We start from the raw sequence: 25,993 nt of genomic DNA, 5'->3' as shown, positions 1-25,993 counted from the left end.
TCTAGAATAGGGTGGAGACCTCTGTTCTTTTTCAGCAACAGAAACTAGAGAAAGTTAAAATCACCACCTACTTCTGGTATTGAAATCCGCTTAATGGCTCCTTAGGCCAAAAGAACCTGCACCTCCCAACATAACAAGGACAGACGATCCACTGACAACCGTTGGAGACCGTGATTATTGGTGTCAGGGCATTGAGGAATGGAAAAGTGTAACATTCCGCACAATCTGTAACACCCACTTGTCTGAGGTGACAGCTTACCACACAGTTAGAAAGGTCTGTATTCTGCCTCCTAGAGGGTGGCTGTGCACCATGGAGGGCACACTAGAGAAGTTGCGAATGAAGTTAGTGGTGTTGAATCCACATCTTATTGTGAATTTGTCTGCGTCCTGGCCATTGGATATGGCTTGGGTAAGCATCATTCAGAGTTCATCAGGAGCCAGGTGAAGAACCTGTGCCAGCAAACTCCACAATGTTTGATAACAGCAGCCCAGAAGACAATTGTTATTAACAGACAACAGGGCCAACCAGGTGAAGAAAATATCTTCTTCCAAACATGTCTGCCTCTTGGACTCTTGGTCCAGAGGGCAATGGGAAAAGACCTTGGGTTGACCATTGCTGAGGCTTGTCTGTCCTAAATGAAGTATCTCCGTTAATAGGCTGGTTTTCACTTCCACCGCTGGAGGAAGTCAGCTGCCCATCAGATCACCATTGCAAAAGATGCACGCTCCTTGGTGGCCACACCAGGTGGAGTGAGCAACCCGGTTTCAGAAGGCATGTCTAGTCTACTAGCGTCGCCCAAATCCTCATACCAGTTCCCTTAGAGGGAATCCTGGACAAGATCATCAGCGAGGTCAAAGACCCCGAACTCCACTTCTTCGAATTCAGCACCCAGAAACAGAGGTCTGTATTGGACCCAAAAGGTTGTCGTGCCCCAAGTGGCACAAGTCTTGACATTGGACGGATTCTTTGCACGGCGACACCTAGCAGAACGTTGGAGCACTGCTATTTAAAACTTTTCACATGCAGTCTGGCACCTGGGGGAGTATTTTAATGGTGAGGAAGCTGCTTTTTGAAGTATTAATCAGAAAGGGCTGCTGCTTACAAAACTAAAAATCTTTGCGATCTAGCCAGCTTATTATCAACCTGATGTGCCAGAGAGGGTTGTCAACATGACTTACAAAGAGATCCTTGCTGCTGGAATTCAAATCAAGTATGCTGTATGGGACTATGAGCAAAATGAATTTAAGACAACCAAGCTTCGACAAGGGAGGGCAACTGCTCTTGCTAGGGTAGAAGCAAAATGTATCACCTAAACAGTAACTGCTGAGAAATTCCTATACTCTACCGTTTGATGGCCTTTCATTCCTCTCAATTATCGTTTGGCATTATGTTCAGTCGGGAGGTGATATCGGCCCAAATCTAATGGGTGTACCTTCAATGACTGGCCCAATTTTTTAGAATATGTATGTGTTTGCCAAAGAAGAAATGTGCTTAATGAAAATGTAGATCTTTCTGCCTTCCTTGATTAGCGATGCTTGCACGAGTCACCAGAGAAATGGCTACAGATGAGGACCATGCAGGCACTGAAGGATCTAATGTCAAGGATGAGGCCCTTGCTGACAAAAGGGAGCTTACAGCTTCTTGGCCACTGAAGAATGTGCCTCATGGGCAATTAAGTATTCGGCACTATAGTTGATGGAAAGTCCAGGCGAAATGTAAATTATGACGGAGTAATTTGCATAATTTTGGGAATTCTGCAGTAAGTGAAACCCCTGATTTTCGACATGACACAATTACGCTGCAATTTGTGCAAAATTATATCACAGGAACGCAGCGAACAACCAGAGCGTCAGTGTTTTTCATGTTATTTTAACACAAAATGCAACCTTATATTTAAAAATTGATGGAAGGACGCATTTTGCACTAAAATAAAGCGTTAAATGACAGATATGCATGTTGTGTAATTAGGTAAAATTTTTGACAATGTCCCTAACATTTGGTGTAATCACGCAAAAGTAAATTTCAAGAAGGTTGCGTAACCCTGAGTTGACAGTGTCAATTTACGCCGATTTACAAGAAAGCTGAGAGAATAAATAAACAGGTATTTCTGCCCTTTTGGAGACCGCAGGAATGTGCTAATTTAAAATAGAGGGTACATCCTCTTAGAATGCTTCTTTTGCCATTTTATATGCAGAAGAGTTTGCCTGGTCTCTTTTGATGCGCCTTGGTGCGGCTGGAGGAGCTATGCGCAAGGATTCTCCTCTAACAAAGGCATCTTTAGATAAACAATTTACCTTCAGTAGCATAGATGGATATGCGGTCTCCCATAGGTATACTAAAAGCTTGCTCCTCCACAATTTGGGAATAATTTAGAGTATTTGAGAACTATGGGAAACAGCCAACAAAGATGGTGAGGGTGTGAAGATATGGTTAGAAAATAAGGGAGGTAAGTGCTCCTTATCCCTCTTTCATTTCTAGCTGCACAGTGAGAAACAGTAGTCTCTTATGTTTATTTTGTCCTGAATGAAAAAGCACCGCTACAAGGGTGAGTCTCCACCGATCATAGGAGATTAATAAGTCTTTGAAATGTCCTCTTATAAAGACGCTGAGTCGTGATGCACAAAATTCAATGTTCTTTTAATAATCCATTTATAGACAAGACACAAGCCAACGCGTTTCGTTCTGTCACCAGAACTTCTTCAGGGCGCAATCAATATTTCAAGGCGTGTAGAATTTCAAAAGAATTCCTTTTTCAGTGTTTTCCCATATATATGAGGGTTTTCTATATTAGGTTATCCTACTGCAGTGGGCCCAAAGATCTGGGTACTTCAAATGGTTCCCAGATTTAGATCTAGATTTCTTGTTAATATAAAACAAGGCTTTCAACCTTATGTATTTCAAAAGTTGTTCAACGTAGTTGGAAGGTCCCACCTCCTATTCTTTACAGAAAACCATATTGATATCTCCTTTCGGCAGTTGCCTGTTGGGTCGATCCGGATATCACCAATTCGGCGTCTCGGTATTCCGACGCGTTATCGTCTCCAATACTGTAGAGTATTGTAGAATTCTTTTGAAATTCTACACGCCTTGAAATATTGATTGCACCCTGAAGAAGTTCTGGTGACAGAACGAAACGAGTTGGCTGGTGTCTTGTCTATAAATGGATTATTAAAAGAACATTAAATTTTGTGCATCACGACTCAGCGTCTTTATAAGAGGACATTTCAAAGACGTATTAATCTCCTATGATCGGTGGAGACTCACCCTTGTAGCGGTGCTTTTTCATTCAGGACAAAAATAGACTTTTTTCCCAAGTTTGGGTAATGCTCTTGGGACAGGGAGCATGTGGAAAGTGCACGCTGGTTTATTGAAAATTTAATAATTTGGTGATATTTGAATTGGTGCTTTGTTTCGTGCTTAAGTGGTCCTCTGTCCAAACTGTGTTGTAACAGTAGTCTCTTATGTTTATTTGCTTTATTTTAGAAAGAGATACGAATTTCAGTAGAGAACTTCTTAAAGATCTGCAAGACGCTTTAGATATTTCCTTTACAGTAAAGTCAGAAGGCTTGGTCTCCCTCCCACTTACCGCCTTATGGTGCGTTCTCCGATAGAGGTGCCAACGCAGGATGGTGATCCTTCCCCTGGCACTAAAGGCATGACAGTTAATAAATGACATAGGACAGATGTATATCTTGCAGGGATTAAAGCCTTTGTACTCTGATGGTAAAATTACCAGCCAAGTGGAAGGAAAAGCAATAAAGTATTTTTGGCTCATGTGGCACTGCATACAGTGGTTGACATGTCAACGTGGTGGTCTCCGAGCAGCACCACCTGGCACCAGTGACTAAGAATGGCTGACAAAATATTTTCAGATCCAGTCTGTGGCATAGGCTGGGGGCAATAGGAGATCTAAAACCCATTAGAAGTACTCTTGCTGAAAAAATAGCATTAGGCTCTCACAATATTTCAAGGTTTCAGCCTAACATGTGCAGGAGATTTTTCAGTTCGGAGCTTTTGCTACAGCCAATACGCTCTTTATCGGGCGATCAGTTTTTTTCCCTTTTAAACCTGAAGGGGCACGTGGTCTAGAGAGTGCCTTTTTAAGAGATTTTCACATGATGTAGTATATATTCAACATAATCAAAAGGCACCAAAACACACAGTGCAGCAGGGAAACTGCTAGAGGGGTTGGAAACGTCCACAGTAAAAGAAACCAAAAAAGCAAGACAAATCACAGACTTCTAGGAAGAAATGAGCTATGTAGAAATCACTGAGTACACTATGTGCAGAAGAAATCTGGAGCCTCTAGAATCAATGGAGTGTAGATCACATCCATCTCCTTGGCTGGAGTTTGGGTGCTTTACACTCTGGCGATTCAGCAACTACATTCATTCTGTTCTGCTGCATTTCAGGCATGTCCGTTTAGCAGTGCACAGCTATTGTAAACCACAGCGGGTCTCTGAACTGGATGAAAGGGAATGACTCAAGAATGTGAAGTAATAACGTGCAATGCTGGAGAATTCACGTTTTTCAGGGACAGAGTTGCGTTTTGATAAACCTTTGTAGTGGTGCTTGCATGCCTTTGCTTTGATATACATTGCATACTTGTTAGCCATGTATGTTTGCCTAGAGCTGTTGTAGGTAGAAGAAACAGCACAAGAATATTTTCTATCAGTACAATCAATTTCTCTTTTGGTATGCAATACTTGGTTCCAAAACATTGAACAGTGTAGAGTGTGGTTGAGTCCATGCTGAATCGGACTTAGCCATAACATGCTGCTCTCTGGCGTTAAAACTACCTGTGCAATTCTAAAGGAGCTAACCTAGAAAACATGCCTACACTAGCTAGCACGTTGCAAAGGTGGAATAAATTCAGTACTAACAAAGCCTTTAGCATGAATGCATAAGACTTCTTTGTTGAGAGAGGCTGATCTAGATCTTAGGAGCTTTCTCTGGAATTGTGGGTTGTTCAACTGACTGATTGTGATTCGGTGCACAGAGATCACGTTAGGGTGTCCACAGCCTTATTTCCATACGACGTTTTCAAAGGATTCAGACAGTATGGCTTTTATGATGGTATCGCGTATTTCCTTTGTTGTATTAAATCCTGGTTTCGTTGGGCCTGGAACTATAAACCTTTCAACTGATATGGGAGTTACTATTGAATCATTTGTGGTGACAACAGGAGTGGTGAGAATTGGAGTTAAACTACAAGAGTTCATAATCTAACGAATACAGAACTAGACATCTGAATTAAAATTAGTCAAACAGATGAGAGGATGTGTGAAAAGGATAGTGCAGGTCATCTAGTGAGGAGACAAAGGTGGGTAGTTCCTATAAGAACTTAGGATGACGTTTCAGGGGCAACAAAGAAATGTCATGACAGCTCATGTAGTCCTCATAGGGAGACCTAAGATTAAAGGATGGCTGAATTCAGCCTCTGGCACAAGTTCAGTACAGGACCCTGAGAAGTACTCTCATTGCAAAAGGGTGCACTCTTCTTTTTCTATTTTTGTCACCTTTTAAACTCCTTAATCCCATGCAATCAAGACGACAAAAACACCAACAAAAGAATGGCATAGAATGGGGTACTGTAACGGGAATTAGAAGAACTCTCCTCTCTTAGAGAATTTTGATATGTCTGCATACTGGTGAGGGGTGTCGATTTGTCTGGGCAACCAGGTGCAGCCACCCCAGATGACAAACTTCTATATATGAAATGAGACCCATTTAAGAAGCTGGACAAAATCTTCAAATAAAGGCACTTGTCACTGGGATTATTGGCATTCTTTGAAGATTTAGCCTGAGGTAGATATCAGCCTCTGAGTTCTAAAGCTGTTCAGTGGGGATTTGAAGGAGCACCCAGTCTCACTGCTGCAATGTGCTTATTATGTAGCTACCACTGTAAAGTAGAATCAGAAACATTGTGACTGGAAACTTGCTCAATTGAGGTTCCAAGTAGGTGGTGGGTCGAAGGGTTTATCCTTAGAAAAGGTGATTCAGAGGCTTAAAAAAGGGGGAGGCAAACCCCACACAGTACTGAGGCATGAAGAAGTGGATTCCGCAACAGGACCCACATTCCTCTTACTCAGATGCAATGGATAGCGTCCTTTCTGTTAAAGGTAATCTACAACCTCAGACGGACCCCTGTGCATACTGGAGGTGGGCAGTCATCAAATGAAAATCCCTCAAAGAACACAGGAATTGTGAGGAAAACCCACCTAAGAGAAACTGCTGCACCATTAACACTTCTTGAAATTGAATTCCCTAGCGGTCTACCATTTTATTCTCACCACAGTTTTGCTACTACTAAGTAAACAGGACAACATGCAACCCTGAAATAAATATTCAAATACATTTATAAAATAAAAAGCCCTTTGCTTGGTGCTCCGTAAACAAGATCAGTACGATGGATTTTACAATTAAAATTAGCAGAAAAGGAAAATTCAGCATTCCATGTTGACATATGGATTGTGACAGGCTAATGGAGCATGCTGGAGAAGGAGAAATAGTGCTTTATGAAATCATTTGAGAATACGGACATACATACCATGCCCGGATTAATAACAATCATTCCTTTGTACTCCTCAGCATACTTTTGCCAATCAAGCTGATTCCACTGGAGCATGACAGCTAGTTCTTCCTCAGGAACGAGAGCTTTAGTACTGTTTAGCAAGTAAAGTAAAACCTGGTGCATGGACAACACTTCTTTACCACCATCTTAGAAACAAGAAACAGAAAGATACATTTTTAAAATTCAAAAGCTGATAGAAATGTTGTACATAAACACCCAAGGCTCAAGATGACTACTTTAAAAATTACATATAAATAGTTCGGGTGATGTATGAAGTGGCGAAAGCCCCAAAACTGGAAGGCACCAGGAAGTGAGCCATTTGTGAGGCAAAGACCTTAAATAACACACAGACTTCTGACATTGGGAAGTTTCCAATTAAATGATCTAGATGGTTAACATTTGGACCAATTTAAGTTTAATTAAATAACATGATACCATATGCTTAAGGCAGAATTTTTGGCTTGAGGGAAAACAAAATGAACGGAATTGATAAAAAAAAAATCTAAAAAAAATCCCCTAACTCTTAACCACTAGTCTAGCTTTCGTCGCTTAAAAGCACCAAATCCATTCAAACATGAGCTTGCAATGAAGCATTAAAATTCTGACAGAGGAGGATAGGCTGCCTCAATGCTATTGAACAGTATTTTGATAACAAAGACAACCAGATTTCACGGAGCAGACTCTAAACAATTGAAGGCGATCGAGACAATGCTTGTAGATTTAAATTATTTCAAAGTGCATGTACATTATGAAATCTGACTGGTTCTTCTTAGGCACTTTATCTAGTTCCTGCATCGTCTCTCAAATCACAGCTTAATACCCATGCTCTTCAGTGTGTAAGTAAGAACCATCGCACACTTGGTCATGAGAATCCAGATCAACTAATAAATCTTTGCTGTTGACACTCAGTTCTTCCAAGAAGACCACCAGTGTGGCTCCATACTGCCTAAACTCAACAGAAGTAAAAAAAAAAAAAAAAAAAGTATTTCTGTCTCAATGGTTCAAAATGACTGTTTTATTTTCCAGTAACCTCACATTGACTGATGACATTAGTTGTTGTTTGTTTGCTTCTTTACAAACCAAGAAAGTCAGAAAGGGGAGTCACTATTGACTCTTCTTCCTCCCTAAATACACACATCCTCATGGTCCACCTGAAGGAGTAGGGAGTGGTAAAATATCTGTATATATGTGGTGGTACGTGCTGTGTCACATGCTTCATCATAGAGCTGCTTCAAAACATCTCTACGCAGCCAAAACAGGGGGAAGAGCAATAGGGTAGGGGAAGACAAAAGACAACACAGAAACAATTAGTGTCTAAATTGACTGGGATCACCGTAAGTGAAAGTACAGTGTAGGTTAAAACTAGCTTAGAGGTGTCGTTGTGCCTATACTTTATTCCTGGACCCTCCGGCCAGGGTTAAAAACGTGAAGGATGGTAGTGATTGGGAGATATTATGGGCTCCTTACTGCCAATTCGTCGACATGTTTCAGCCGTTAGTTTGTGCCCCTCGTTCAGGGTCACGCCGGCCGAGATGAGGGGGTGTCAGAACGAGTAGTTCTGGCACCGAGGTATCCCCTAGAAAGTACTCTGTTGATGTACTAAATGGGAAAATGGGACAAGAAAACAAAAAGACAACGGGGTAACTAAAAAGGGGTACCCCCTTGTGGCTCTGTGTTGTACAGTGACATAATTATGCATCAATTCACCACAACACAGGGTTGAATACCTAGATTGCACTCCGATATTTAGGAATCAAGCTATATTGCTTTCCAACAAATCAATTGTCCTACTTAAGGAGTAGGTGTAGATCAAAGATGCGTGTGCACCATAGTAAGCATCTATCCATTCAAACATAAGGACACATAGTGACTTGCCACTTACCGAGTTTACCCCTAACAATGCTAAAAATGGCGAGAGACAGGGAGAGACCCCCTTTAGTCATACTCTGGGGGAGAAAGTTAAAAAGAATAACAACGACATCGTCAAGGTTAATGGTAATCACATCATATTATATTGGTACCAAACACAATAGTCGTATTCCCATAGGGTAGATTGAAAGGGCTAGTGTCACTCAGGGTATAGTTACAGCCGAAGTGATATATTCTGAGAGAAAAGCGTAGCCATAGTGATCTGTGTTGGGTGTTAATGCACTGAAACCATTTGCTACAGACTGGTGAATATCTGCGGTACGTGCGAACTAGAAATTCTAAAAATACACTCATGCACAAGGTAGGGAGGGGAAAAGGTTCCTGGCCAGTCAAAGGGAGAAGTCCCCTTAATGCCCAAGCGCCAGTAACTCCACCCGTCACGGCCCGTGTATTAAAGTGCCCCAGACTCCTTACTGCATCAAGGTGGGTGCTCATCCTCTTGACCGCTCGTCTGCTCTCGCCGTGTAGATCTGCTGGAGAGTGGTGAAGGCAGGCATGATATACTCGCCTAATGCATTTCCGGTCACGTGGCCACTGTGATGATGCGCACGTAGCCTACAGCCCTGCAGACCCACGGGACCGAGAGGGGCAGTACATTTGCCCCGAGCCTGACTGGCCTGTATTTGGGTGCATTTGAGAGAACTGTGATCTACCACCCTCAATGTCCATGGTCGGATAACATCAGACTGTGGCGTTGTTATATTGACAATGTCTTGGTGATCTGGAAGGGAGATGCACAATCGGTCACCCAATTCCTTGACTGGCTCAACAATAGGAACCCCCTGCTCCATTTCACATCCACAGTAACTAAGATTGGGTTACCGTTTTCGGATCTAGTGATTGAACCCAAAGGAGATAAACTGCACATCAACGTCTACCACAAACCGACTGATAAGAACTCACTGTTAGCATACAACAGTTTCCACCCTAAATCTCTAAGCGACAACCTACCTGTGGGACAATTGTTTAGATTACGGCGGAACTTTACTGAGAGAACTACTTTCAAGGGAGAGAAAGCACTCCTCACGAGAAAACTCACCCAGAGGGGCTATCCTGAGCACACGATTGTTAGAGCCAGGAAAAGAGCTACAAACGCGAATAGGGAGAACCCTTTTGGAAAAGACCAGTAGACCTTTAACAGAAAAATCAGTAGTGTCACCACCTTCAATACGACCTCTCAGCAAATCAAGCAAGCGGCACTGAAACACTGGTGCATACCTAATTCCAATGGTATGAACTTAGAAAAGCCTCTATTTTCCTTTAAGAGGAGCGCGAATCTGAAAGACATCTTGGTGCACAGCAGACCAACTACACTTCAACAAAGGAGGACCGGGACACCAGGGGGACTCCCTTCCCTTCATGGGCACTCACGTTGTGGGTCATGCAGTGTGTGTCACCTCACTAACAACACAAAGAAAACAGATGTGGGACTTACCTATCCATGGGAACAGAGGTCACAGACAATCTGCAACTCCGATTTTGTGATCAACCAGATTACTAGAACCTGTCACAAACAATATGTGGGCATGACCAGTAGGCAGGTTAAGACACGTGTTCTGGAGCAACGCAGCACAATAAGGTGTTTGAAATCCAACACGAAGCTCACAGCCCACTACTTAGAGAAACACCACACCATTGACGATTTGACATGTACGATAATTGAGAAACCCAGTTTGAACCCAGCTGCAGGAGAGAGACTGAGAGCCCTCCTGCTGAGAGAGCATAAATGGGTATATTGTTTGGAAATTCACCTGGTGGGTCTCAACGATGATAATCCTTGGCATACCCTGAATAGGTAGATGTCTACCCCACACATAGACCCTGGAGATATCTCGTATCAATGTTAGACCCTCCTCCACACCATTTGAGCCACTCAACTGAGCTCATGACAGGGAGCCTCTACAATGAAGGAGGCCCCCTGATTATGGCCCACACTATGATCTTTAATACATTAGCACATGATAGGCGAGCTAACTTCACAGTAACACGTGTTTTGTGACCGTCCAGCATGATGAGAGCCCCTCGCCCGTTGGGCGCTCCGAACACACACTTGGGCTGAATATGGGCTAGGACACGCTCGTTATGGGCGACAGGCAAACCGTTTTGCTCAAAAGAATTCTGGATGCGGACAAACAAGTTCTCCCACAAGTGTAGAAAAAGTGAGGGTCCTTTGCGTTATCGGGCAGGGTTTAGCGTTTCGCGGACAATAAGACGCGTGAATACCCACACGCTATTACCCCCGCCTTCAACTGAGTTCACAGGTGTAAGACCAATGGTTTTCCCTAAGTGAGCAGAAAAGTAGGACTCCATTCCGCTGCGTTGTTTTGGGCGCAATCAATATTGCCAAGAACACGAGACGCGCACATTTCCACATCTTCAACAGGGACGGGAATAGATTTTTGGTGCATACCTTACACGGGACCAAAATTGGTTTCCTTGGTAACGGGATGCGCAGGGCCTGCCATACTCTACATAAGAGTCATCACGATGACCACGTGACCGGAAATGCACTAGGCGAGCTGGGATCCATGGCGAGTATATCATGCCTGCCTTCGCAGCTCTCCTGCAAATCTACACTGCGAGAGCAGATGAGCAGGCAAGAGGATGCGCACCCACCTTGATGTAGTAATGAGTCGGGGGCACTTTAATACACGGGCTATGACAGGGGGAGTTACTGGCGCTTGGGCACTGAGGGGACTTCGCGCTGCGACTGGCCAGGGACCTCTTCCCCTCCCTACCTTGTGCATGGGCATATTTTTTGAATTTCTAGTTCGCACCTACCGCATATAATCACCAGGCTGTAGCAAATGGTTTCAGAGCATTAACACTCATCAGAGATCACTACGGCTATGCTTATCTCTCAGAATATATCACTGCGGCTGTAACTATACCCTGAGTGACACTAGCACCTTCAAACTAACGCATGGGAATATGACTATTGTGCTTGGTACCAATATAATAATATATGAATACCATTAACCTTGACGATGGTGGCGTTCTTTTTACATTTTTCCCCCAGAGTGTGACTACAGGGGTCTCTCCTTGTCTCTTGCCATTTTTAGCATTGTTAGGAGTAAACTTGGTAAGTGACAAGTCACTATGTGTCCTTATGTTTTAATGGATAGATGCGCACTATGGTGCACACGCATCTTTGATCTACACCTACTCCTTGAGTAGGACAATTACTTTGTTTGAAAGCAATATAGCTTGATTCCTAATATAGGAGTGCAATCTGGGTATTCGACCCTGTGTTGTGGTGGACTGATGCTTCATTACGTCACTGACCTACACAGAACCACAAGGGGGAATCGCTTTTTGGTGACCCCGTTGTCCTTTTGTTTTCTTGTCCCCTTTTTCCTATTTAGAACATCAACAGAGTACTTTCTCGGGGATACCTCGTGCCAGAACAACGAGTTCTGACACCCCCTCATCCCGGAAAACGAGGTGAGAGATATACATACATACTCTGGGACCGGTTGAGTAATGAAGACAGCCGGCGTGACCCTGAACGAGGGGCACAAACTAACGGCTGAAACATGTAGACTACTTGGCAGTAAGGAGGGGTGTAAGGAGCACATAATATCTCCCAATCGCCACCATCCTTCACGCGCTGCGTAGGAGGAGACCTCTTGGAATCGGTTTGCTTTTTAGGCCAAAAACGTGCACACATTGCCTTCAATGGCAACGTGTGCACGTTTGGCGATTCCCTTGCAGGAGCGAGCTTTGGCGACATCTGTTTGCAATTAACTTTCAAAAAGATGGAGCCCCCGCTCGCTCCCGCAAGGGAAACGCTTTCACTTTCGCCGCCACTTGTTCTATTCTTATTTCCGTTCAGGGTAATTAAGGATTCAAAGATCTAAGTGACATACAGCCATGGGGCTGTTATTAATAAATAAAAATAAGAACAAATCTCTAAATCTAAATTATTTTCCTAATGTCCAGCTGAAAAATATTCAACACTTTCAGATTTGCAGTAATACTCAAAATACATTACTTCCGTACGCAGCATATCGATTCATGTGGCCCTCTGATGCGTGTAAACAATGGCGATACACCAGAAAAAAATGCTGTACCCAGTGGGGAAAATAAGTTTAAGGGTTTTGGTGACATTAAAAAAACAAGCATTGGCATAGCCAATAGGTCTCGCCTTTGGGACCTTATGAGTGTTTAGTTATCCAGCACAATATTCTTGGTGCAACAACATCAAGTGTTGCATGGCTAAACACTTATAAGGTCCCAAAGGCAAGACCTATTGGCTATGCCAATGCTTGGTACCCTGGCCGGAGGGTCCAGGAATAAAGTGTAGGCCCAGCGACACCTACGAGCTAGTTTTAACCTACACTGCACTTTCACTTCCGGTGATCCCAGTCACTTTAGACACCAATTGTTTCTGTGTTGTGTTAGGTCTTCCCCAACAATATTGCTCCACCCCAGGCATTGGCTGCCCAGGAGTGTTTTGAAGCAGCCCTATGATAAATCATGTCACAAAGCTGTGTTAGCGAGGGCAGTATTAAGACACACAGCACGTGACACCACATATATACAGATATTTTACCACTCCCCACTCCTTCAGGTGTTTAAAAGTATTGACTGGGGGTCCGGAGTAGGAGAGTCCGTTAATCTCACCCCTCCTCTTCTGTGTGAATAACTAAAATGGTTCTCCACATCCTCACAATGCCTTGCAAAACCATAATTATCTTTACTGTCCCAGGTGTATTTGACTACTGCAATAGCCTGTACAAAGGATTGCCAGAATCTACCATCACCAAACTTCAGCTTTAAAAAAAAAACCAGAGCCTATACAATCTTCTGAAGTTTCAATGAAGCTCACATTCTGCCAGGCCTCAAATTATGTCAGAGAAAACCCAGCAGAGAACACTTCAACTTTAAAGACCACCATTCTTCCCATAAACCAATCTACAGCTATGGACAAACCCATGCGAACAACAAATGGCCTATCAACTCAGCTGACCTTTGTTCATCACAACAGCTCATATCATCAAGCCTACAAAATGTACAGCTCAATTTCCCCTCCAACAGATACAAACACCTCTAACATTCTAATAGCTTCACCACCATACTGCTGAACAATGATCTTCTGAAGGTAGTTCAAGACTCATTTCTATAATAAATCTTGCTAACTTCTCTTCCATGATGGCCCCACTTCAAGTACCAAAATGCTTCCTATAGATGGCATGTTGGTGCCATATAAGAGATGAATAGAAAATATGTTTCTCTTCCCTCCGAAGACAAGCTTCCACAAATGTTCATTACAGCCACTGAATGTGTGGATGATACTTGCCTTACCCACTGATGGGTACAAATCGAGTGAGATAATATGTACATTTAGTGTGAAGTGATCAGCACCAGGCTTTCAATTGGCATCTTGATGTTCGATCCCCTACTGCCCCCACCTAAGTAACTATAACTCTGACCGTTTCTCACATTAGGCCTGACTAAGTTAATACTAAAACAATACATTCCAATTATGTAATATATTGATTATGCGGCTGAATAATCAAGAAGTTAAAAAATATTTATATTCATAAAATAATTTTCGAAGCAATGTAGCAATCATTTACATAGACAGTGGTTATACTGTAACATGATTATCTACCCAAAGGCAAGGGCTCAAAACCTTTTTCTCCTGACATCTCCACTTACATTGTTTATCTATTAGGTGATGGGTATCCATGTCAACCTTCGAGTGCAGAATACTTCTATTTGTACAGTGTCTTTGAGTAGAGAGGTATTCGTATATTCACATTGAAAATGGCGATTCTGTTTTTATAGTAGCACATAGTGTGCCAAAGTCAGATCACTGGGAGTACTTTTAGAATGACTACATTTAGTTGTAAATTATGATTTTAACCAACAAACAAGATTCTATTTGAATCATGTGCCAGACTCAGACTACAGATGCAATTGCTTACCTGGAAGAGACCTCACAAAACGCGGCATGAAATGAAATTGTGGGCAAGTCGGATCTTCGTTTTCAAAAACAGGACCTGAAATAAGCATTTGTTGAAATATGTTCAAAAACTCAGAGCACGTGAATTATGACATGCATGCCACCATCAATTTATTTTCTTCCAAACGTTTTATTGATTTTTATTGCAATACAAAAAGAGGAGATCTCTCCAAGCAATATATAACAAGACATAAGTTGACCAATGTTCAGGTACATAAATACAATTGCGACCATAGTATTATCAAGAAGCATTTAAATAGTGAGCTCTTATTTATTGCACGTCTTCTGAAAATGAGTGTGTAAGGAACGTCCAATGAATTGGTTGAATCAAAATAAGGGTGTATAATATATAATATATATATATATATATATATATATATATATATATATATATATATATATATATATATATATATATATATATAGTCACTGAAAAATCCATAGGTTTCAGGGCTTAGTTAGCTGGACATTTAACTCGTACACAACCATTGAAATTCCTTCGTTATAGATAGTTCTGTTAACTATAACTTGTGCACCGCAATCCACTGCTGATGATGTGACATATTACATCATTCATGACATGGTCAGTGACATCACTGATGAAATCACTGATGATATCACTGATGACATCATCCAGTGAATGTGGTTTGGTTCGTTATTTAAATATGTATTATATATACATAGCAATCTGCATTGAAGAATGAGTGGCTATATAAATATAAATATCTGGATGGAGGATTTAGTAGCAGTGTGATTGACTGTTTACTTGACTAATTTATAGTGTCTCACTAAGTATATTGGATAATGACTAAACTGTGTGAATATCTGTATCACTGTCAGTTGTTGTGTAAACTGCTGCACCAGTTGGTTACTAGCTATGTGAAAGTCTATATTAGTTATTGATTAGTTAACTGAGTATTTGTATGGGAGAGTGAATGTGTGTGTGGTTCTGTGGGGGTGTGTGTGACTGCCCAAAGATGTGTGAATAGTTGATTCAGTAGATATGTGAGGTTAAGACTACATGTTATAACAGTTGTTTGGGTGAGTGAATATCTTTATGGGTGTGGTGATGAGCAAATATATCTCTCAATGGTACATGTCCAACAAACTAGAAAAATAAAAGGCAGTGTGTGACAGTTGTTGTATATAAATAAGTATACATAAGACTTAGAGCTTGTATGAGTGACTGTATGGATAACTGTATACTTGTAATAGTGATTTTATAACACACTAAGTATAAGTTACTATCTATATGAATACATGAAGTGTTGTTTGCATAAGTGTGTAGCTGAGTAAATGCAAGTATGATCCATTGTTTGCATAAGTGAGTAGGATGACTGCATAAGTGAATAGGATGTGTGCTGGTGTGTAATGTCGATATAGGTGTATAAGTATATTTGATAGTATTCTATTGATCATTGACAGCATGTATGAGTGAATCTATAGGTAAGTGGTTAGATGTGTGTGTAGATCTAGGAATCACTGAGTGGGTTTTTAGGAACTAGTATTGGTGTGTCAATGGATTAAAATATGGTACTCTGTATTTTACAGTGAGTGATGAAAGGTTATATTAGTGTATGATGAGGTATCTGATTGTCACGTGGATTATATCATTTGAGAATTCATCAGTGATGTCACTGACCAGGTCATGAATGATGTAATATGTGACATCAGCAGTGGATTGCGGACACGCGAGTTATAGTTAGCAGAACTAACTAGAACGGAGGAATTTCAATGGTTTTGTACGCGTGAAATGTCCAGCTAACTAGAACAGCCCTGAAACCTATGGTTTTTTCAGTGAATTTCGAAGGTTTTTTAAATGATAATTTTTAAAAGTAATAATAGTTATATGTATTGTTTTATACTGATTTTCTACCATTTTTTAGATATTTTATTTTTTAAATTACATTATATATTTTTAATATAAATGGAAATAAAAAAGTTTTTTTAAATATTGAAACTGAACGGGGCGTGGCCAGCAGCCGGCGATGGCGGCAGCTTAGGAGGAGAGCTCCGTGACTGAAGCGGCCTCCTAAGCAATCCGAACACTTATCCGTTCTCAAACTTTCCCAGGCGGGAAGGCACAGAAGCCCAGGACCGGGCGGCAAGGACGCAGACTAGCAGGACTTCCATCTGTGGCCGAGAAGTCCAGTTCTGAACGGACCCCGTGTGGGCCTGAGAGGAGATTGCGGGCCGGGGAGTGGACTGCACTGCAAAGCCGGCAGGAAGTGAACTCATCCGGGCGGAGAAACACCGGAAGTGCCCGCCCGCGGCCGACGAATACGAGGGGAACCCCTCGGCATCCTGATATCGCCACCGGAACTCGAGAGCCCGGAGTGCGAGCCCAGGCACCCCTCCGAGGTGAGGAGGAAAACCACCCTGACGTCCCACAGAGAGGGGAAGTGGCGCTCGGAGTGGCGACATCGGAAGGAGAGACCGCCATCTTGGGTTCACGCAGGGAATCCGGCATCGGCCGCTGCGGAGCCGGCGTCATTAGCGGAGCGCTGAGACAGGCAGAGAGCGGTTCCCCGCCGCCGGATAGCGCGAAGACTAACTCCTGGACTCCCCCACTGTTTAGGGGCGCACTGCGCTACTAGAAGCCCGAGCGGGCACCGGACATTGTTGGGCCTCCCCCCCTGGGCAGACTCCGGGAGCTGTGGATCATCCACACGGGACTTTCTCTTCGGACCCGGGCCGGCTGAACTGCCAGTGCCGCGGGCCCTGCAGGCGACGCAGGGGTGTCCGGCGGGAGATTCCACGGCTGCACTGTATGGGCGGCACTTAAGCTGTTTAGCGAGGGGCAAACATCACACTCCCAGAGGAGAAAGACTGTCGACCGCCCTGTGCCTGAGTCCACTCATCCGCTGGCGGATTCTTCCCATCGCTCCCATAGGCCACTGCAGGAACGGCGACGAAGTAGAGGAGCCTTGTGACGACTGTTGTCACCATCAATCGCGTGGATCGGAGGCAAGCCTCAGAAGCCACGCCGAAACACTATTGGATTGTGCCCTGTGATTGTCAGGGGGAGCTACAGGAGGGTCTGCCCCGACGGCGCCAGGTGTGAGTGCAAACGAGCAGGTACGCCGGTTCTGGGGACTGGATTATAGAATACCTTTACCTTTGGCGAGCCACGCTGCCAAGATGGCTGGCAGGGGGCCGAAAAACGGAGTGGCGCAGTCACGCCTTGACCGGTTTGCATACGAGAAGCCCGTTACCCCCCCCCCCGGACGCAAGAACACAGCCGGGCAAAACTGCGGAAGCGGCGGGGAACAAGAAGACTACCCTGGATGATGTCATGCGGGCCCTCACGCAAGTCCAGGCCACGGTGGGGTCGATCTCAGCCGAGATCACACTGATAAGGGCGGACTTCCATAAGATGACGGAGAGAGTGAATACTATGGAAGTAGTGACCAAGTCCTTGGTGGAAGACGTGTCGGAGCTGCAGATTAGAATGGACCGCGTCTCGAAGGAAAATAAGGAACTGCGTGACAAGCTCGATGACCAGGAAGGGCGCTCAAGGCGCAACAACATCCGTATCATAGGTGTGCCGGAATCGGAGGACACGAGAGCGATGGACCTGTATGTAGAGAACTTGATCAAGCAGACCTTGCAGCCTAAAGGACTCTCCGCTTTCTTCACGGTGGAAAGGGCGCACAGGGTCCCTGGTGGACGCCAGAAAACGGGCGCTAACCCCAGGCCAATCATTGCGAGACTCTTTAATTTCAGGGATCGGGATGCCATCCTGCAGACAGCAAGGACCTCACCCCCTATTAAAATTCAGAACTCCGCGCTGGCCTTTTTTCCGGACTACACAGCCGAGGTCGCGCGAAGGAGGAGAACTTTCTTCGAAGTGAAAAAGGAACTGCGTGCCAGAGAGATCCCGTATTCGATGCTTTTTCCGGCCAAGCTTCGGATTGTGGCGGATAACAAAACGTGGTTTTTTGATTCCCCGGAGGTGGCGCAGGAATGGCTGGAGGGGTGGAGATCGGTGGACCCCCCTCGTCGCTCCAACAGGCAGAACAAACACCGTGATGCTGGGTCCCGCCGGGCTCCCAATCCACCGGCGCAGACACGGAGAACAGCTCCCACTTGACAGGACCTCAGGAGGAGGGCGACGAGGGGGAACAGTGATTCAACGCTATTGTCTGACTGAACGGACTGCAACGAAGACCGGCGGTGCCGCTTTGGACACTGGGCTGAGGGCCTCCGCGGCAGAGAAAGGGGGCCGCTGACGCCGGAGAGCCCTTCACCCCAGCGAGCAAGTACTATGTTTTGGGTTGGGGTCAGGCACTCTGCTAAGTTGGGGGGGCGGGCAGTTTTGAGTCCGTTGAGCAGGGGGGCAGGGAGGGGGGAGTTGGGGGTAGGATATGTTTCTGGTTTTTAGTTAATGCACAGGGTCAGACACGGTACCATAGGGCACACGCGCGTAGAGTAGAGGTATCATGGCACAGCGCTCGTGCCCACTCCGAGAGCTACTTGCGTCTCTGCGAACGTAAACTAACTGTCAGCTCATTCAAACATGGTAAGGGGGGACACTAGTATGGGACAGGCACCCCCACTGAGCCTCATCTCCTGGAATGTGAGGGGTCTGGGAGACAAAATAAAGCGTGGGTTGGTCCTGCAGAGCATAAAGAGATTGAGTCCCGCCCTGGTCCTACTACAGGAAACACATCTCACTGGAACAGCGACACGGGCCCTAGATAGGAAAGGGTACAGCATGGTTGTCCACTCTGAGTTTACAAGGGGATCCCGGGGTACGGGGATATTACTGCACCGCTCATCCAGGTTCATACCCCAATCCGTTAGCGTCGACACACAGGGGCGCTTCGCGGCGATACATGGACAGTGGGAGGGAAAGCCGCTCAACGTGGTCTCGGTGTATATCCTGCCGGCACTACATGCCATAGCCCTCCCAGAGCTGGGAAAATTCTTGTTGGACCTTCCAGAGGGGGATCTCATCGTGGGGGGCGATTTTAATGCGGTGGCACGCAACTCCCTAGACCGCTACCCCACGCGCACACAAACGCCAGGGCCTTCCAAATTGCATGACTTTATAGAGGCACAGGGCTTAGTAGATATATGGAGGCAATTTCACCCAGAGGACCGACACTACACATACTATTCGGCAGTTCATGATAGCCTCTCAAGAATTGACTACTTCCTCACACTGGGAGGGGGCCTCCTCAATTTCACTGACGCTCAAATCAAACCACGAGGGGTCTCGGACCATTCCCCGCTGACACTGACTCTTTCCGGCCAGGAACGAACCCTTAGACGCATATACCCTATCTACCCGGGATACCTCAGAGAGCCTGTTATAGCCAAGGCTTTAAAGAGAGGCACGAGGTCTTACCTATCCGAAAATGCGGGGTCGGTGGCGTCCCATACAACCTTGTGGGAAGCATACAAGACGGTCCTTCGCGGGCAGGCAATCTCTGCTATCACACAACAAACACGTGCAACGTCAGGAATTATTAGAGCTAGAGGAGCGCCTTGCTAGGGCAACACTGGAACACGAAAGGGACCCGACTGGAGCCACACAACACGCACTCAGACTGTGTCAGCAGCGTCACACCGACCATGTGCGCCGCAGGGTGGTGGACAATATGGGGGCGACAGCGAACAGGATATATGACGTAGGCGATAAAGCGAGTAAACTCCTAGCCTGGTTGGAAAAAAAACGGGGAGGACAGAGGGCCATACTGCAAGTAAAAAACTCAGATGGTGTGTTACAGACCAGCCCGGCACGAATAGTAGAACTCATGGCAGACCACTTCCAAACGGTATATTCCCCTGAATCCGAGGTCACACGGGAGATGGCAGAGGGATCTCTCATAGGAATACCTACCCGTACTCTCCCCCAGGAAAGTCGGGACGAGCTTGATTCGGACCTGACGGCCGCAGAGATACAGGCAGCTATAGCGGCGCTACACCCAGGGAAAGCGATGGGCCCCAACGGAGTGCCGATTGAATGGTATAAGATCATGTCCGAATCCCTGTCCACACCCTTACTCCACATGTACAGGGAATGCCGGGAGCGGGGGCGTTTGCCTCCCGATCAGCGCACGGCCACTATAGTCACAATACCAAAACCTGGTAAACCCCCTGAAGAATGCGGATCATACCGCCCAATTTCTCTCCTTAACGCCGAAAATAAAATTTTGGCGAAACTACTGGCCACTAGACTGATGCCCCATCTGGCGCACTTGATTCACCCGGACCAGTCGGGCTTTATGCCACACCGCAGTACGGCACTGAACTTGCGGCGGCTGCACGGGGTACTATCACGCGCTCCACTGTTGGCGGGACCGGCAGCAGTGCTGTCATTAGATGCCAAAATGGCGTTTGACATGGTCGAATGGCGCTATCTCTTTGCGGTCCTGGAACATATGGGTATTGGCTCGAAATTCATATCATGGGTCAGGCTACTGTACACCAAACCTGTGGCTAGGGTGACAGCGAATGGACATATCTCGAGAGAGCTCCCGCTGGCGAGGGGCACGAGACAAGGGTGCCCGCTCTCACCGCTGTTATTCGCATTAGTGCTGGAACCCCTGGCCACGATTCTCAGAACCACCCAGCTGCTGAAGGGCATACAGTGGGGTGGAGACTGGGAGGATAGGGTTTCCCTATATGCCGACGACATGCTCGTCTACCTCACGGACCTCGCGAATGGCATTCCGGTCCTATTGGCACTGTGTGAGAGACAGGGAGCGGCATCAGGGTATAAACTTAATTGGTCCAAGTCCATACTCTATATGATACAAGGCGATCCTCCAGTCCTACCTGATGGTTGCCAATTACTCATAGAACCCTTTTCCTTCAAATACCTAGGGATCCACATCACGAGGGACCATGCAACCTTTCTGGAATTGAACCTTAAGCCCCTGCTGGATAGGCTGAAGGCGGACGTGCGCCACTGGATGACCCTCCCCTTGACACTGCTAGGGAGAGCGGCACTCTTCAAAATGATGGCACTGCCTCGCTTCCTATATGTCCTGGAGAATACGCCGGCGATGGTCCCAGTGTCGTTCTTCCGCCAGGTGTCAGCACACTTGTCGGGCCTACTATGGGGGGGCAAGCCGGCCAGGGTGGCACATTTGAAATTAATTAGAGACTGGTACAGCGGGGGGATAGCGCTCCCGAACCTTGAATTGTACTACTGGGCGGCTCACCTTAAAGTGATCAACCAGTGGATTCATGGTGCACAAGATGACCCGGCCTATCTGGCGGATAGGCGCCAACTGGGCACAAACACCCTCCTGGCCCCGCTCTATAACAGGGGAATGGTGACGAAGCTGGAGGGCCCTACCACGCACACTGTGTCTTTATGGCATAAAGCTCAGAGGCGGCTTGCTTGGGAGGGAGTGATTACCAAACTTACACCACTATGGGATGCCAAGGCCCTAGGTAACCTGTGTAGCTGCAAGGGGTTTGACCAATGGGATAACATCGGGATCTCCACAGTAGGCGATCTATGGACGAGAGATGGCGTGCTCTCCTTTGCGTCCCTGAGGGAACAGTACGACCTTGCAGTGACGGAAACATACAGATATATACAAATTAGGCACGCTCTCATGTCCGTGTTAGAACCGGGTGTGACAGTCCCGGAGTCTGCTCCGTTAGAGGACCGACTGCTTACGGACTATATGGAGGCAGGTGCTACATCCCTTACCTATCGTAAACTGCTGAACAACCTACCGGATCCACTGGGGAAGCTGAAAGAATATTGGGAGGGTGAGATCGGGGACCTGGATGAGGCGGAATGGAATGCTGCACTGGCATCGCCCAGGGAAGCGGGCATATCCACCCGATTTAGATTGATCCATTTAAAATATTACATAGGGTTTACTACACCCGCACGACACTGCACAAAATACACAGGACGGAACACCCGTACTGCCTAAGAAACTGTGGGGAGGAGGGTACACTGTTCCATACGTTGTGGGCCTGTCCTAATATACGAGATTACTGGAGGCGTGTAACACGCACAGTCAGTCAGACCTTACAAAACTCGTTCACACCTGACCCTAGGGTTTGCTTACTGAATGTGTGGGGCCCGACCGACCTGACACCGCATGGGAAACGGTGGGTGATCATTGGTATGATGTTGGCAAAACGGGATATAGCAAAGAATTGGGGGGCGCAGGAAACCCCGACCCTGGCTCAGTGGTGCAGGACCATGGACATGCTTATGTTGACAGAGAGGGCGGTTTACCAACAAAGACTCAACCCACGTAAATGGAACAAAACATGGTCACCTTGGAATGCATATAGGGGAGATATTTGTGAGCCTCTGCCTGAAGATGAGGATGGGGACAGCTCAGGAGAGGACGAGGATGTGGAATAGTGGGGGGGAGCGAAGGGAAGGGCGTCAGACGCAGCGGACTGCACAGAACCATATGAACCGAAACTGCAGACAGGATTATAGATGCTCTTGATTCTAGTCACGGTATTGAATTGCTTCTATTCACGCATATGCTGTACTTGATTTATGTCGAGAATCGCGTACTTTGACCCTTATAGTTGTATGTTGAAAGGTTGGGAGAAAAAACAAAAAGAAAAAATTTGAAAAGTTGCCCTACTGATGGAATGCACCGGAATGTTGAAGCTGCTACGACGAATGATTAACCATTGATGTATATCATGTGATGGCGACAATAAAAACAAATTAAAAAAAATATATATATATATTGAAACTGAAATATTGTTTTTTTGTTGAATGTATAAGTGCAGAACTAGAAGTGTGTTGGTTAGTTAGGGGACTGCATGCATAGTGGATAGGGGTTTGAAGCAGTCCAAGTGCTAAGGTCTGGCTCAGTGCAGGAGTACTTGGGTACTGACTGAATGATTAGAGTACTGCAAGGAGAATGCCTGGGTGAATTTATAAGTGTTTGGCATTTGGCGCAGTGAATGGATTAGTACATGCTGCTGAATGGGTCACTAGAGGAGTGCAAGAGGAGTGACAGGGTGTTTCCTGGAAGTGTATGGATACTGACTGGGGAATTGAAGCTGTGAAAGACAAGTATGTAGGTGGTTAGAGGACTGCATGCATAATGGATAGGCGTTTGAAGCAGTCCATGTGCTAAGGCCTGGCTCGGTGCATTAGTACTTGGGTACTGACTGAATGATTAGAGTACTGCAAGGAGAGTGCCTGGATGAATTTGTAAGTGGTTGGCTTTTGGCGCAGTGAATGGGTCACTAGAGGAGTGCAAGGGGAGTGACTGGGGAATTGAAGGTGTGAAAGATAAGTGTGTAGGACTGCATGCATTGTGGATAGGGGTTTGAAGCAGTCCATGTGCTAAGGCCTGGCTCACTGCATGAATACTAGAGTACTGCAAGGAGAGTGCCTGGGTGAATTTATATGTGTTTTAAGTTTTATGGCGCAGTGAATGGATTAGTATAGGATGCTGAATGGGTCACTAGAGGAGTGCAAGGCTAACATTGACTGGTTTCACCTGGAAATTCTTTTACCAGTGAATGGATTAGTACATGATGCTGAATGGGTCACTAGAGGAGTGCAAGGCTAACATTGACTGGTTTCACTTGGGAAATTCTTTTAAGTGTGGAGTTTTGGAACTTTAAAATATTCCTCTAAAATCAGCCGAACTATGAATTCCGATTTACTCACCTGTTATCAGGAGAGACCTCAGGGATGCATCTTTGAGCCCAGTACTGATCCTGAAAAGTAATTTTAACCGTACTTACCAATAACTTGAATTTCCTTCCATAGGATATCATTGCCTGCTTTTTGCCGAAAAAGTTTCCAAGTGTCGATTTTTGAAAGTTACAAATATTCTATAAAAATCGTACCAACGATAAAAACGTAATTACTTGCCTGTTTTAGATAGAGGTCCCTGTGCTGAACCTAGGAGTCCAGCACTGGATTATAAAAGTAACGTGAACATATTTTACCTACAAATTGTATTTCCTTCCATAGGATAACATTGGTAATTCCACCTGAAAAAGTTTCTAAATGTCAACTTTTAAAATACAATAATATTCCTTAAAAATCACTACTGTAACCAAAACGCTTTTACTTAACTGTTTACAGCTCATGTCCTGGGACTGAATCTATGATCCAGATCTGTGGTTAAAAAAGTAATCTACAAAGTAACTAACTGCATTTAACCAGAAATTCCCATTGAGCTCAATGTTGCATTGTGTTTGAAATTGTGTTGCCTATTGCAACAAACTGTAACTATTGCATTCAAAAAGTCTATTGCCTATTTGAAAAGTATTTAACTAAAGTAACTCAGCCTGAGAAAATATATTTTGATACCTTGTTGGTTCTAAAATAAAACAACTATATCTTCTGATACAAAACAATTGGCATAAAGTTCAGTTCTTGAATGTGTGAGACCATTTGCTGACTGAGTGTGTACAACAAATGCTTTATACTGTCCTCTGATACTGCCTTACTGCTCGGTCAAGCTAACACTTTAGAAAGTAAGGTTATATCTAACTTTAACCTATGGCAAACCTCTGGGGACTGGGGACTCTATACACACTGTACCTTACTTTGGTCCAGTATATATAGTGCCACTTTCCTACACCATCCCCTCCCTTCACCACTGTGTAAACACGACCTGGGTCCATTTTAATTTGGGAGATTAAGTCCCCTTGAATCCTGAGTCTCCCTAGGGTCCAAGTAGCCCACTAGGTACCTCCAGTAAGCGCCACTAGTTAGCCCCCAGGGGCCCTCAGGATTGAAGGGGAATTATTTCCCCAACTTAAAACGCGCAACAGGGCGTGTTTTAACACGTCACCTCGGGCCCCATCCCCTCCCTTCACCACTGTGTAAACGCGCCCTGTGGCCGTTTTAAGTTGGGAGATTAAGTCTCCTTGAATCCGGAGGGTCCCTAGGGTCAAACTAGCCCACTAGGTACCTCCAGTAAGCGCCGTTGCAGAGAGGTGTAAAAAGGGGCACGGCCTTCACCACCTCTCTGCAAAGCAGCGCAATGTCCCTTACTGGAAGCACCTGGTGGGCTAGTTGGCCCCCAGGGACCCTGGGGATTGAAGGGGAATTAATTTCCCAACTTAAAACACGCCACAGGGCGTGTTTGCACACGTGTCAACTCAGACCCCGCCCCCTCCCTTTACTACTGTGCAAACGCGCCCCGTGGCGCGTTTTAATTTTGGAGATTAACTCCCCTTGAATCCTGAGGGTCCCTGGGGTGCAACTAGCCCACCAGCTACCTCCACTAAGCGCCACAGAGCTGCGTTGCAGAGAGGTGTAAAAAGGAATGTGGCCTCAGAACACCGCTCTGCAACGCAGCACTCTGGTGCATACTGGAAGTTCCTGCTGGACTACTTTGCCCCCAGGCACCCCCAGTATTCAAGAGGAAGCTGTTCCTCATCTGCAAACGTGCCAGGGGGCACGTTTTCAGAGTGATGAAAGGAGGGGGCGTGGCCTCTGGCACGATGCAGGTCTTACAGGCAGGTTCACACCACTTGTTTAATAAAACATGCAGCTTCCCATCTCGTCCTTTCATCCCTCGGCCTGACGCGTTACGAA

General features: G+C 45.4%; 1 protein-coding gene across 2 annotated transcripts in view; it reads right to left on the bottom strand.

Annotated features, from left to right (window-relative positions):
* Window positions 1-25,993, bottom strand: part of DROSHA (drosha ribonuclease III) — a 669,472-nt gene that overhangs the window by 235,744 nt on the left and 407,735 nt on the right. For both annotated transcript variants that reach the window (XM_078687959.1, XM_078687960.1), the window contains exons 12-13: window positions 14,438-14,512; window positions 6,552-6,721 (exon numbers count right to left, since the gene is read on the bottom strand). In XM_078687959.1, coding sequence (XP_078544085.1) covers window positions 6,552-6,721; window positions 14,438-14,512 — 245 coding nt within the window. The remainder of the gene's footprint in view (window positions 1-6,551; window positions 6,722-14,437; window positions 14,513-25,993) is intronic.

The sequence above is a fragment of the Lissotriton helveticus genome, chromosome 4_1 (genome assembly GCF_964261635.1).
Source record: "Lissotriton helveticus chromosome 4_1, aLisHel1.1, whole genome shotgun sequence".
Lineage (NCBI taxonomy): Eukaryota > Metazoa > Chordata > Amphibia > Caudata > Salamandridae > Lissotriton > Lissotriton helveticus.
This window is presented reverse-complemented; position numbering and strand designations above follow the sequence as displayed.